Here is a 13,485-nt window from a genome sequence, read left to right as displayed (position 1 = left end):
CCTCGTTTGCCTTTTATCTCCACTCTCTCAGGAGGCGGAGCCGCAAGAATCGTCTCAGCCTCGACTTCTGCTTCTTTAATGAATAACAAGGGTTTTAACGCAAGATATTAACATTTAGAAGAAGAAAGACTTAAAACCACAAGGGTATTAAAAAAAGAACTCTTTTAAAACAGAGTAAAGTAATGCTGATGAAACGATGCCCCCTGGTGGCGGTGCTTGAAAAAGAATAAAGACAAAGTTAAACGATCAAGATGTGAGACTCTGTACCTCTGGAAGCAGCTGGAGGGGAAAGCCTTCTCTTCTCTGGTTCAGAGGGTTTTCTCTTGACTGCTTCCTCCATTAAAAGACTTGTTTCTTCGTCTTTAAACTCTATCTTCTTCTTCTCTGCTTTGAAGTCAGTCTGCTGCTGGATCCCTTCTGGCCTCTGGAGATGGATGTCTGTTACTGACTCTTCTTGAGGTTTTGGTTTCTTAATGACTTCATCAGACTTTACCTTTCGTCTCACGACAGACACTTTCTCTGGTGCTGGTTGAACTACAGTTTCCTCTTTTCTACTCTTTTTCTCTTCAACCGTTCTCACCTGCGTGGAGCCGGCTGGTTTGTCTTTACCAGTCTGCTGGATCCTAATCGCCTCGGCTCGACCGGACTCACCTTCTCGTTCATCTAAAGTCATCTCAACGTCGTGGTCGACTGATTCCTCGTCGGAGACTTTTCTTATGATAATAACTGGTTCACTTGTTTCTTTGACTGCTTTCCTGCCTTCCTGTTGCGTCACTCGTCTCTCTCTGCTTTCTGCCGTAAAGCTGACCTCTGCTGTCTTTGTGACTCTCGACTCGACCTTCTGGCCCTGCAGCCGTCTGACTGAAACATCTGGAACTTCTCCCGGCGCCTCGAGGGTCCTGATGAAGACCCCGTCTCCCCTCGTCTCTCTTGTAGTCTCCCCGTCTCTGTCGGGTTCCGCTTGCTGGACCACAACAATGGTTTCTATTGTTTTCTTGTGTTTAGTCGACCTGGTTTCTTTCCTCTTTGAAGAGTCAGTAACGGACATCGCACCTCTCAGTTCAGACCTCTGATCTCTGGCCTGTCCCGCTGGACGTAAGAAGTCTTCTGACAACGCCGTCGTCTCACTCGGACGAGCGCCGCCGTCCTCATAGGACGCTTCGGCATGCTCCCACGCCTCCTCCTCGTGCTCCTCCACCTCCTCCTCGTGCTCCTCCACCTCCTCCTCGTGCTCCCACGCCTCCTCCTCGTGCTCCTCCACCTCCTCCTCGTGCTCCTCCACCTCCTCCTCGTGCTCCTCCACCTCCTCCTCGTGCTCCCACGTCTCCGCTTTCTCCGTCACGTAAAAGACTTCCTGTACCTTCTGAGCTCCTCTCCGCCGCTCGATCTTCACGAGACCCGCGGTCCCTTTAAGAGGTGAAGAAGAAGAGGCGTCATGCAGCGGCGCCAAGAGGTGAGGACAAAACACAGAGACAAGCATTAGTGTTGGAGGAGACGACAGACGGGTTAACGGTGATGATCCACCACCAGGAGTCACTGAGGTGTGTGCAGCGCTCCATCAGGAGGCCAGGGGGCGCTACCTTTCTCTGGAGGAGACACGGATGTCTCTTCAGAAACCTCTGAGGGGAGAATCTTCTCAGTCTTCTTACTTTCTATTTCTTTGAAACGAATCCGTTTTTAATCCAAGACGGAGCGTCAGATCCAAGATTATTTCAAAAAGAAGAGAATTCAGACATTTAACAAACACACTAGAAATAAGCAACACACATGAAATGACAGCCAGCAGTCAGCTGCTGAAACTAGATCCATTATGTTCCTGTGAAATAATAGTTCTTCATTAAAAATATCAGATTTCATCATTTGATGTAAAAGTATGGAACAGAAGGACTAACTGGTTGTTCTGGTTTCTACCACTGGATGGCGTCAAAGTACAGAAGCATCATGGCTTTTTGTTTTTGTTGATGGAATGATGACTTTTAAATGATCACTTTTCCTTTCATGATCAAACTGCTATCTTTATTTACATTCACAGTTCATTTATTTAAATGTGTGCTTGGAGGTGTTGCAATAAAGTGACTGACATTTAGTACTTAGTTACAGTTACAGTTAGTATTTAAAGTGACAGTAACCACTAACTGTAAGATAACGGCTGCCGACATGCACAGACAGGAATAAAGAGGTGAGCTCGGCCTGCTGTAGACCTCGGTCTGTACCTTTAGGAAGACTTTCTTCTACCACTGCTTTGGGTTTAGCTTTGGGTTTAGCTTCAGCTTTAGGTTTGGGTTTAGCTTCAGGTATCTTCTCAGGTGTTTTATCTACAGAGATCCTCTCTGGTTGAGACACCAGGGCAGGTTGTACTTCCTCAGGAGGAGCCCTCTCTGCTACCTTCTCCTGAGGTGCCCTCCTGGGAGTTTCCTCCACAAGCTTCTCTGGGACCCTGTGAGGGGTCTTCTCTGTCCCTGGCACCGCTGCAGGTCTCTTAGCAGGTTCAGTCTCCGACACAACGGCCTCCTCAAACACCTTCTGAGGTACTTGCACGAGTTTAGGTTCGGGCTTCAGAGCTTAAAGAGGGTTTGACACAAAGACATGACTCAAGACATGAAGAAGTGAAAGAGGTGCTGCCGCACAATGAAGAGAATTAAACACAGCAGTGACTTTACCAGAAGATCATGGAGGAACCTCATACACATTATGTTCAGTAGATATTACATTCAGTGTGGAAGTAATATGGTAAACTTGTTTAGAGCAAAGACACTAAGTGAGCTGGTTTCTGAGCAGAGCTCCACCAGGACCAGGACAGTACCTTTCTGGGTCGGCCTCGGCTCTGTGGGAGCAGCAGCTTCTGGCTTCTTGGCTGCTTTTGGAGGCTCGGGTAGTTTTTCCTCCACGGGAACTTTAAAGAGTACCATTCACAGACATTAGAAGCTTTTAGAGAACTGAAGAGTGTCGTTAGAGACGGACAAACACAAACACTCTATCGAGTGCAAGACCAGAGGAACCCGACTGCAACGCCTCGTGGAAACACCACAGGAGCTCAGGTTAGACGTTAGGAAACAACCAAGACAGGAGAGCAGTGGAGGGTTGGGTTTTAGTGCGACGGGCTACAAAGAAGATGAACACGTTTGCTCACACAAACCACAATAATCACAAACAGGATCAATAAGCACAAGTAAAATCACTGCAGATGAGAATGAAGATGTTAAAGTTGGATGGTGGAGTTAAGAAGATTAAGAAAAACTCCAGAGCCGCATCAAGACGTTTATACCTTTCTTAAGAGGTTCCTTTGGTGTCGGCTTCGGTTCTGGTTTTGGCACTTTAACTTCAGGTTCAGCTGTTTTCACTGCAGGTTTAGGTTTGGGAACCACTGCTGGTTCTGGTTTTTGGACCACTGCTGGTTCTGGTTTGTGGACCACTGCTGGTTCTGGTTTGTGGACCACTGCAGGTTCTGGTTTTTGGACCGCTGCTGGTTCTGGTTTGTGGACCACTGCAGGTTCTGGTTTTTGGACCGCTGCTGGTTCTGGTTTGTGGACCACTGCAGGTTCTGGCTTGTGGACCACTGCAGGTTCTGGTTTGGGAACCACTGCTGGTTCTGGCTTGTGGACCAGTGCAGGTTCTGGCTTGTGGACCACTGCAGGTTCTGGTTTGGGAACCACTGCTGGTTCTGGCTTGTGGACCACTGCTGGTTCTGGCTTGTGGACCACTGCAGGTTCTGGCTTGTGGACCACAGCTGGTTCTGGTTTTTGAACCGCAGGTTCTGGTTTCGTGGCTGCAGGTTCTGGCTTCGCTACAAGAGGCTCAGGTTTACGGACTTCTGGTTTGGGTTTTTCTGGTTCTGGTTTCGCTTTTCGAACCTCAGGTTCTGGCTTTTTTACTGCCGGTTCCGGCTGGATCTTTGGTGGCTTTGCGGCCTCCTCGGGGACTTAAAGCAACATTTAGTTTAGAGACGAGCAAAGACAATCAGGACACAAAGCCAAAGATTCGCTTCCACACTTGAAGCTGAGAAAGCCCGGTTCAGACAGAATCACAAGCAAGTCTTTAACGCCAACGCTCAAAAACAAACAAAGCAGGAAGAAGTACCTTTGGCTGGAGGCGTCACCGGCTTCTTTACCGGCGCCGGCTTAGCTTCGGGCTCGACCTTCGGTTTGGCTTTGGGTTCTGCTTTGGGAGCCGGTGTCGGCTTGGGCTTAGGCTCTGGTTCTGCTTTCCGTTTGGGTTCGGGCTCAGGCTTAGCTGCAGGCGCCACTTGTTTGGGCTCAGCTGGTACCTGAGGCTTGGGCTCATCTTCAGGTAGGCAACACAGACATTAGCTAACGTTAGAATGAAGTCGTGGTAGCGTCTAAGATTTATCAAGAGATGCTTCGAAAGAGTGAGATGACACTGAACAGAGTGAGACGCACCGGTGAAAAGTGAAACTAGAACAGTTTAGTGAGAAGAACACCAAGAGCACCGCAGGTGAAGACAGACATGAGCAGGTGAGAAGAACAAGAAAGCGGCGATGGGAAGATAAGTACCTTTCTTTGGCAGTCCCGGCTTCTCGGCAGGCGGCGGGGCGGCGGCGGGTTTCTTGACCTCCTCTGGTTCTTTTAAGGTACATTCAAACACAGACGGTCACAAACAAAACCACCAGAACTGAATCTGAGCCTCGTGGGAACAGAACTCAAACACGAGGACGGCGTCATTAGCAAAGAGAGACGGTGGGAATCAGACTTCTCTACCTTTTGCAGCCGCAGCTTTCTTCTTCTCTGGGACTAAAACGGCAGGAACCTTCTCCTCCACTGGCTTTCTGGCCTCCGGTGCTTCAAAATGTCAGTGAAATTAAGTGAGATCTCACGACATGGAAACATTAACGGAGGCTCAAACAGACATTACATTCAGCGATTGTAGAAGCCAGAGAGGAACGCATCGCTCAACAGGTGCATGCCAACAGGTGTGCTGGTACCTTTTGGAGGTGAGGGCTCCTTCACAGCTGCCGGCTTCTCTTCAGGCCTCGTCTCAGCTCTGGGAGCTTAAAGAGACACCGATTGGTTTAGCGACACAAGAGAGAGATGCTGAGCGTGTTCAGGCCAAGCAGAGAAGCAGCAGAAGAGAAGGAAACAGAAAAGCAACTACAGTAGATAATGTAAAGATCTGCAGCACAGAAGAGACGTAAGAAACAGTCAAAGAGTTTAGTGGCGGAGGAAAGGCGTGAGTCAAGAGGCGCTGAGCTGCAGCAGGAAGAGGTTCAGGCGGTCGCTACCTTTCGTTGGGATCTCCTCTCTCATTTCAACTTTCCTGGTCTCCACCTTCTCCTCAATGGCAACTCTGGCAGCTGATGGAGGAACAAACACAGAACACATCAGCAATCATCACCTCTGAGGTTAATCAGTAAAGCAACCTTCTCTCACAAAGAGACCAGTCTCTTCTCGTGATGAAGTCTCGTGCTTCTATTCAAACTGTTGAATCAATCTCACCATGACATTAAGTTAATAATATGTTGATTATTATATCTGTATAATCGTTGTGCTATGTAACAGTAACACACATTTTGTAGAGTAAACTGTTGCACATGGGAAGCAGGAAGCCGATGAGAAGTGAAGTTCAATGCAAAGCAAAATAATTACTACATCTACATTCATGCTTCTGGAGAAAGAAAGAAAGGTTTTTAGAGATAAGCAGGAGCCATAAAATGACCAGATGGACGTCAGACTGCTGTTAAGGGAGAGAGAGCGAATCGTGTCAAAGTAAAGACAGAAGAGGACGATCGAGTCCAAAGGGTCAGACACACACATGAAGCCAAACAAGAGGAGAGCGCCGGGGTTCAGAGCAGCTCACATGAGCCGTTACAGGGATCTGATACCTTTGGCTGTGGACACCTGCTGTGTCACCGTCTCTTCTGTCCAGCTCTCAAACTCCACTGGAGGTGTGAAAACCACAAAAGGGACAGAAGACAACAACGTGAGGCGCTTTGTGCTCGAAGACTCACAATATGGTTTCACAGCTTAACAAAGTCTCGTCGTCTCAGAGAACCGATACTTCACTGAGAAACCAGATTTATCTAAAACTATCGGCTTTTAAAAAGTCACTTCCTGATTTAATGAATAGATTACGAAGCTGACCCTCAATCACAGGTCTGGGGGCCCAAAGGCTCAAGGGGCTCCTGAGCCAGAGCTAGCCTTACTGGTTGGAAGGTCAACAAAGAGACACACAACCACCACAAAGAGACACACAACCACCACAAAGAGACACACAACCACCACAAAGAGACACACAACTACCACAAAGAGACACACAACCACCACAAAGAGACACACAACCACCACAAAGAGACACACAACCACCACAAAGAGACACAAAACTACCACAGAAACACAAAACAACCACAGAGACACAAAACAACCACACAGACACACAACCACCACAAAGAGACATAAATTAACTAAACTCAGATCAACATCTTAAACTAGTTCAAAGAGTCCGAGACAAAAGACTTTGATTGTGAAATGGTGACTGGACGTTAGTAAGAGTGTGATGAAGAGATGAAGATGGGATGAAAGTTAAGAGACTGAAAAAAAAACACATCCTCAAAAGTCGGACACAAACAAACAAACAAGAAAAATAATAAATAAACAATAAATCTGAGCAGCGATCAGTCAGACGACACGATGATGTTATGATTTGATGTGATCAGATTTGGGTAAATGTTTCCCAGATGGTTTGATGAGTGAAAGATGGAGTAACATGTCGCACCTCTCTGCTCCACCTCTTCTTCATAGTGATAGGAATATTCAGCTGACTCTTCAGAAAACAAAAGGATGTGTTGTAAGAAATGTGGAGATAACAATGGTGAAACGGTGCATTAATTGTCTTTTTATATGTGCAATCCACATCTATGACAAAGAAAGTCAGTTGAATCTATTTTTGGGGGTAAAATCTTGTGGAAGGCAGGATGTAAGCAGATGGTTTATAAAAACATAGTAAATACCTCTATGTTCCATCTCTTCCTTATATTGAAAGAATTCAGCAGATTCTTTAAAAGACAAAAACACATGTTTCATTATGATGTCAAATTTGCTGGAAAATTTAGTTTTCCTTGAAACTTAAAAGTTTTAAGCTGAAATAAGACATTAACCTTTTCGACATTTTTTTTTTTTAACCAACTTTCCGATGATTCCAGTCTTACCTTGAATTGCCACTGATGAAGGCACTTCAGGCCTCTGAATTGAGGAGTCTGGAACATCTATGGAATATGGTTCATACCAGAACTTTAGTGAAAAGAAACTATCATAATGCAACGGTTACTTAAGAAAAACATTAAACAGGACGACATGAACATACAGAAACACTGAAGTCAACAGTTCTGTCATTAAAGGGACAGGCTGACATTTTGGGAATTCCTCTGTCTCCTCCGATACTCCTCAGTGTCCTTTGTTCCTAAGGTCCTATGTTCCCAGTGTCCTATGTTCCCAAGGTCATATGTTCCTAGTGTCCTAAGTTCCCAAGGTCCTATGTTCCAAGTGTCCTATGTTCCCAGTGTCTTATGTTCCAAGTGTCCTATGTTCCCAGTGTCTTATGTTCCCAGTGTCCTATGTTCCCAGTGTCCTATGTTCCCAGTGTCCTATGTTCCTAAGGTCCTATGTTCCCAGTGTCTTATGTTCCCAGTGTCCTATGTTCCCAGTGTCTTATGTTCCCAGTGTCCTATGTTCCCAGTGTCCTATGTTCCCAGTGTCCTATGTTCCCAGTGTCCTATGTTCCCAGTGTCCTATGTTCCCAGTGTCTTATGTTCCAAGTGTCCTATGTTCCCAGTGTCCTATGTTCCTAAGGTCCTATGTTCCCAGTGTCCTATGTTCCCAGTGTCCTATGTTCCCAGTGTCCTATGTTCCCAGTGTCTTATGTTCCAAGTGTCCTATGTTCCCAGTGTCCTATGTTCCCAAGGTCCTATGTTCCCAGTGTCCTATGTTCCAAGTGTCCTATGTTCCCAGTGTCCGATGTTACCAGTATCCTATGTTCCCAAGGTCCTATGTTCCGAAGGTCTTATGTTCCCAGTGTCTTATGTTCCCAAGGTTCTACGTTCCCAGTGTCCTATGTTCCCAGGGTTCTATGTCCTACAACATGAAAAGGTGTTATGCTATCTGTTTTGTGCTAAGCTAGGCTAAACATTTCTGCCGCGATGAAACTGATGAAGAGAACAAGATGATTTCCCATAAATGTCCCCGATAGATTAAAGTTGTCTAGAAGATAGAACACTTACCGAAGGGCACCATTGCTAATTCAATTTCTGTAGAAGAGGGGAAGAGTGAAGAAGGTGTTAAACACTGAAACACACACAGCTGAACAGAAACATACAAAGATGGCGTCTGACAGGAAACTGTACCTTTGCCAGACAAATAAAGCTCAGCTGTGCTCTTAGCCTCTCCTCTGGGCTCCAGCCTCACAATCACTGAGTACACGCCTACATGGGATTACCAATGAAGACGTTTAACACATGAGAACAATGAGGAAAAAAAAAATCTGCAGGTCTCTGTTCTGGCCCTTCGGTGCCGCGATGGCGCTCTACACACCTTCGTCTTCGATGGTCACGTTTCGGATGACCATGAAATGTCTTCGGCCCTCGCTCGTGAAGTTGTACTTGGGGCTCTCTCGCAGCTCCCAGGTGTCTTTGTACCACGACACGACCGCGTTGTCGAAGGACACCTCGCACTCGAAGGTGGCCGCCTGGCGCTCGTTGACTTCGATGTTGTGGATGCGTTTGGTGAAATGAATTTGTTCGGCTAGAACAGATAAAGACGTGAATGGGTAAACGGCATCACAGCTGGGAATGTGAGTTGTGAGTTGTTTAATGGACACAACATCCACACGGTTAGAGGTGGTGATCAGAGGGCTGCTGGTTGGGGAAGATGGGTTTGAGTCGAGACGAACGTAAGAAGACAACGAATAAGATGATGGCTGAGTGTGTTTCTGGCAGAGAACCCAGGAGAAGAGAGGCGTGAAGAGAGTTAAGACAGAGGAGGACAAGTCCCAGAAGAAAGAGAGAAAAAAGAGGGTTGGATCCACATGTCCATCGTTAGTCTCAGAGCCTGATGAGTCCGAAGAGGTTAGTACACGGAGAGCATCCACGTCTACACGGTCCAGCGGGTCCCGGGTACAAACCTTCGACCCAGAGTTCTGCGGACGACTCCAGGTTCTGGTATCTGCAGGTGTAGCGGCCCTGGTCTTCAGTCCTCAGGTCTCTGATCAGAAGCCTCTGCACCTTGTGTTTGACCTCCGACGAGTACCGGCCCTTCATCTCTAAGCGCTGGCCGTTTCTAAACCACTGAGCCTCTACGTTTGGGACGGACAACTGACAAGACAGAGAGCACGGCTGGCCTTCCTTACCCGAAGTGTCCTGCAGATGCTTCTCCACCTCTGGAAGACAAAGAAGGACAAGAGACCGTGAGGATCAGATGTTCACGAGTACTGGCTTTCATTTCACTGATGCTTTGATTCATGTTTATGAGAGACGTGATGCCACATCTACAGAACCATGGAGAATGAAATACCGCCTGGTTGTTCACTCAAGTACTGTACTTTAGCATTTTTATTTGTTTTTCATTTGTTTGTTTTTAATTGGGGGGAAAGAAATATAATTTTTGTGTGAAAAATATGACAAATGGTCTAAACCCAGTGATTTTCAACCACTGTGCTGCGGCAAAATGTCAAATTTCACTTAATCGGTCCCAAAAAATATTACTTTGCTGCCGCAAATAATTTTCCATTGTTGGGCGTCTGAGCTGCAATATAGTGGCTGTCCTAGTCATGAAATACTCTTCCATGCCAGTAGGGAGCGCAATAATATTATGCTACAATGTGACATTTTATAACTTTTTTGATTTTTTGATTGTAAAAAATGTGCCGCAGCTCAAAACACTGGTCTAACCAACCCAAAATGCCAGGACCGCCTCGAAGTACCCCACGGATCCCCTAGGGGTGACGAAGCGAGCTACTGACCCATGACGGTGAGCTTGGCGCTGGAGATGTGCGGCCCGCACACCACCCGGTAGTTGCCCTGGTCGCTGGGCTGGCAGCTCTTGATCTTCAGCAGGTGGCGCTCGCCGCTGATGCTGATGTCGTACTTGCTGCTGGTGTCCAGCTTCTGGGTGCCCTTGTACCAGGACAGGGTGATCTCTGGGTAGTTGATCTTGACCTCGCACTCAAACACCGCCTCCTTGTTGCTGGAGATGGACTGATCGGCGATGTCCTTCACCACGGTGACGGGCTGCAGGAGAGGAAACAGTGAGAATGTGTCTCTGATCTCTTATGAGGACCAAACACCAACAAGCATTGTGTCTGTATCAGAATCCTGTTGGTTTGATCTAAGCTACGGTCATCAGCTGGTTTAAGAAATTACTGATGAAAGAAGATATCTGTGTTTTTTTACAGTATGAAATGATGGGCTTAAAATCTAAACTAATGTCTTTGCTCCCGTCACATGTGTCTCTCTGTGGACTTGATTTTCAGTTTAAGGACACGTCATCATTTCAGCTCTGTGTTTTCCCAGCAGCCAGTGAACGCGTCCTGACCTCGGTGCGCTCCATCCTCTTCTGCAGGTCGGCCACCAGTCGGGCCATGTCCTCATCAGACTCTCTGTCTCCACGTTCCACTTCCTGTCAACAACCACAACAACATCCTGTTACCCACCAGAGACACAAAGAGACACACACACACACAGTCACACACACACACAGTCTCACACACACACACACACTCGTACCGGTCTCCCGCTCTCCTCGGCCTTCTCCTTCTTCAGCTGCTCGATGGCCTGCAGCAGGCCCCGGTAGTCCGTGATGCCGTACATGCGGGCGTACTTCTCGTACTCTTTGGGGTCCACGTTCCTCAGCAGCTCCACGATGTCGATGTCCTTCTCCTCCTGAGGACTCTTCTGCTTGGAAGGCGTCCTGAGGACGAGACAGAGACCGTCAGAGGCGAGACAGTGACCGTCAGAGGGGACAGCAGTGTTCCCAGTGTCCTATGTTCCCAATGTCCTATGTTCCCAATGTCCTATGTTCCCAATGTCTTATGTTCCCAGTGTCCTATGTTCCCAATGTCTTAAGTTCCCAGTGTCCTATGTTCCCAATGTCCTATGTTCCCATTCCCAGTGTCCTATGTTCCCAATGTCCTATGTTCCCAATGTCTTATGTTCCCAGTGTCCTATGTTCCCAATGTCTTAAGTTCCCAGTGTCCTATGTTCCCAATGTCTTAAGTTCCCAGTGTCCTATGTTCCCAATGTCTTAAGTTCCCAGTGTCCTATGTTCCCAATGTCCTATGTTCCCAGTGTCCTATGTTCCCAGTGTCCTATGTTCCCAATGTCCTATGTTCCCAGTGTCCTATGTTCCCAATGTCCTATGTTCCCAATGTCCTATGTTCCCAATGTCTTATGTTCCCAGTGTCCTATGTTCCCAATGTCTTAAGTTCCCAATGTCCTAAGTTCCCATTGTCCTATGTTCCCATTGTCCCATGTTCCCAAGGTCCTATGTTCCCAAGGTCCTAAGTTCCCAGTGTCCTATGTTCCCAATGTCCTACAAGGTGAAAACGGGGAAAGCTGAAAAGCAGTGGCGGACGTCGTGAGACAGAGACAGTCAGACAGAGTCAGAGACAGTCAGAGGGTCCAGAGGGTTCAGAGGGTCCAGAGGGTCCAGAGGATTCAGAGGGTACAGAGGGTACAGAGAGTTCAGAGGGTACAGAGGGTACATAGGGTACAGAGGGTCCAGAGGATTCAGAGGGTACAGAGGGTACAGAGGGCTTAGAGGGTACAGAGGGTACAGAGGGTCCAGAGGATTCAGAGGGTACAGAGGGTACAGAGGGCTTAGAGGGTTCAGAGGGTTTAGAGGGTTCAGAGGGTTTAGAGAGTACAGAGGATTCAGAGGGTACAGAGGGTACAGAGGGTTTAGAGGGTTCAGAGGGTTTAGAGGGTTCAGAGGGTACAGAGGGCACAGAGGGTACAGAGGGTCTAGAGGGTACAGAGGATCCAAAGGGTCTAGAGGGTTCAGAGGGTTCAGAGGGTACAAAGGGTTCAGAGGGTACAGAGGGTTCAGAGGGTACAGAGGGTACAGAGGGTTCAGAGGATACAGTGGGTTCAGAGGGTACAGAGGGTACAGAGGATACAGAGGGTACAGAGGGTTCAGAGGGTACAGAGGGTCTAGAGGGTACAGAGGGTACAGAGGGTACAGAGGGTTCAGAGGGTACAGAGGGTCTAGAGGGTTCAGAGGGTACAGAGGGTACAGAGGGTTCAGAGGGTCCAGAGGGTATAGAGGGTCCAGAGGGTTCAGAGGGTCTAGAGGGTCCAGAGGGTCTAGAGGGTCTAGAGGGTTCAGAGGGTCCAGAGGGTACCATCTGGTCCAGGTGGACTCACTTCTTCAGCTTGGCCCTCAGGTCTCCCTCCAGTTGCTCCGCTCCTTTCTTCTGGTCCACGTGCATGTCGGCGCTGCACTCGATGTCCCCGTGCTTGTTGGAGGCGACGCACCGGTACTGACCCGAGTCCGACTTGGTCACCTCCCGGATCTCCAGCTTGGACTCCTGGCCCTTCTGCTCGATGGAGATGCGTCCACCGTGCGTGATCTGCCTCCACTTCCCCTTCATCCACTTCACGCTGGGGATCGGGTCACCGCCCACTTTGGCAATGAAGGTGGCCACGGATTCTGTGGAGTTCAGTCTGTGTTTAGGGTTCAGTCTGTTTAAGGTTCACTCTTTAGGGTTCAGTCTGTTTAGGGTTCAGTCTATTTAGAGTTCACTCTTTAGGGTTCAGTCTATTTAGGGTTCAGTCTGTTTAGGGTTCAGTCTATTTAGAGTTCACTCTTTAGGGTTCAGTCTGTGTTTAGGGTTCAGTCTGTTTAGAGTTCACTCTTTAGGGTTCAGTCTGTTTAGAGTTCACTCTTTAGGGTTCAGTCTATTTAGGGTTCAGTCTATTTAGAGTTCACTCTTTAGGGTTCAGTCTATTTAGGGTTCAGTCTGTTTAGGGTTCAGTCTATTTAGAGTTCACTCTTTAGGGTTCAGTCTGTGTTTAGGGTTCAGTCTGTTTAGAGTTCACTCTTTAGGGTTCAGTCTGTTTAGGGTTCACTCTTTAGGGTTCAGTCTATTTAGGGTTCAGTCTATTTAGAGTTCACTCTTTAGGGTTCAGTCTATTTAGGGTTCAGTCTGTTTAGGGTTCAGTCTATTTAGAGTTCACTCTTTAGGGTTCCGTCTGTTTAGGGTTCAGTCTGTTTAGGGTTAACTCTGTTTAGGGTTAATTCTTTAGGGTTAGGTCTGTTTAGGGTTCAGTCTGTTTAGGGTTCACTCTTTAGGGTTCAGTTTGTTTAGGGTTCAGTCTGTTTAGGGTTCAGTCTGTTTAGGGTTCACTCTTTAGGGTTCAGTTTGTTTAGGGTTCAGTCTGTTTAGGGTTCAGTCTGTTTAGGGTTCACTCTTTAGGGTTCAGTTTGTTTAGGGTTCAGTCTGTTTAGGGTTCAGTCTGTTTAGGGTTCACTCTTTAGGGTTCAG

The 13,485-nt window shown here is 47.5% G+C and overlaps 1 protein-coding gene across 1 annotated transcript in view; it reads right to left on the bottom strand.

Moving 5' to 3' along the window:
• The window catches only part of ttn.2 (titin, tandem duplicate 2), a gene marked incomplete at its 5' end in the record, with an annotated part of 209,766 nt that overhangs the window by 124,538 nt on the left and 71,743 nt on the right, over positions 1-13,485 (bottom strand). Inside the window, 23 exon segments of the mRNA XM_079224802.1 lie at positions 581-1,273; positions 1,361-1,407; positions 2,214-2,561; positions 2,804-2,893; positions 3,266-3,919; positions 4,078-4,281; positions 4,512-4,580; positions 4,716-4,796; positions 4,940-5,005; positions 5,237-5,308; positions 5,837-5,893; positions 6,727-6,774; positions 6,962-7,006; positions 7,160-7,216; positions 8,228-8,254; positions 8,351-8,428; positions 8,538-8,747; positions 9,127-9,381; positions 9,960-9,964; positions 9,966-10,231; positions 10,536-10,619; positions 10,727-10,910; positions 12,365-12,650. Coding sequence (XP_079080928.1) covers positions 581-1,273; positions 1,361-1,407; positions 2,214-2,561; positions 2,804-2,893; positions 3,266-3,919; positions 4,078-4,281; positions 4,512-4,580; positions 4,716-4,796; positions 4,940-5,005; positions 5,237-5,308; positions 5,837-5,893; positions 6,727-6,774; positions 6,962-7,006; positions 7,160-7,216; positions 8,228-8,254; positions 8,351-8,428; positions 8,538-8,747; positions 9,127-9,381; positions 9,960-9,964; positions 9,966-10,231; positions 10,536-10,619; positions 10,727-10,910; positions 12,365-12,650 — 3,926 coding nt within the window.

Source organism: Taurulus bubalis (assembly GCF_910589615.1).
Source record: "Taurulus bubalis genome assembly, chromosome: 1".
Classification (NCBI taxonomy): Eukaryota; Metazoa; Chordata; class Actinopteri; order Perciformes; family Cottidae; genus Taurulus; species Taurulus bubalis.
The sequence above is the reverse complement of the archived record's forward strand: the minus strand, read 5'-3'. Positions and strand labels throughout refer to the sequence as shown.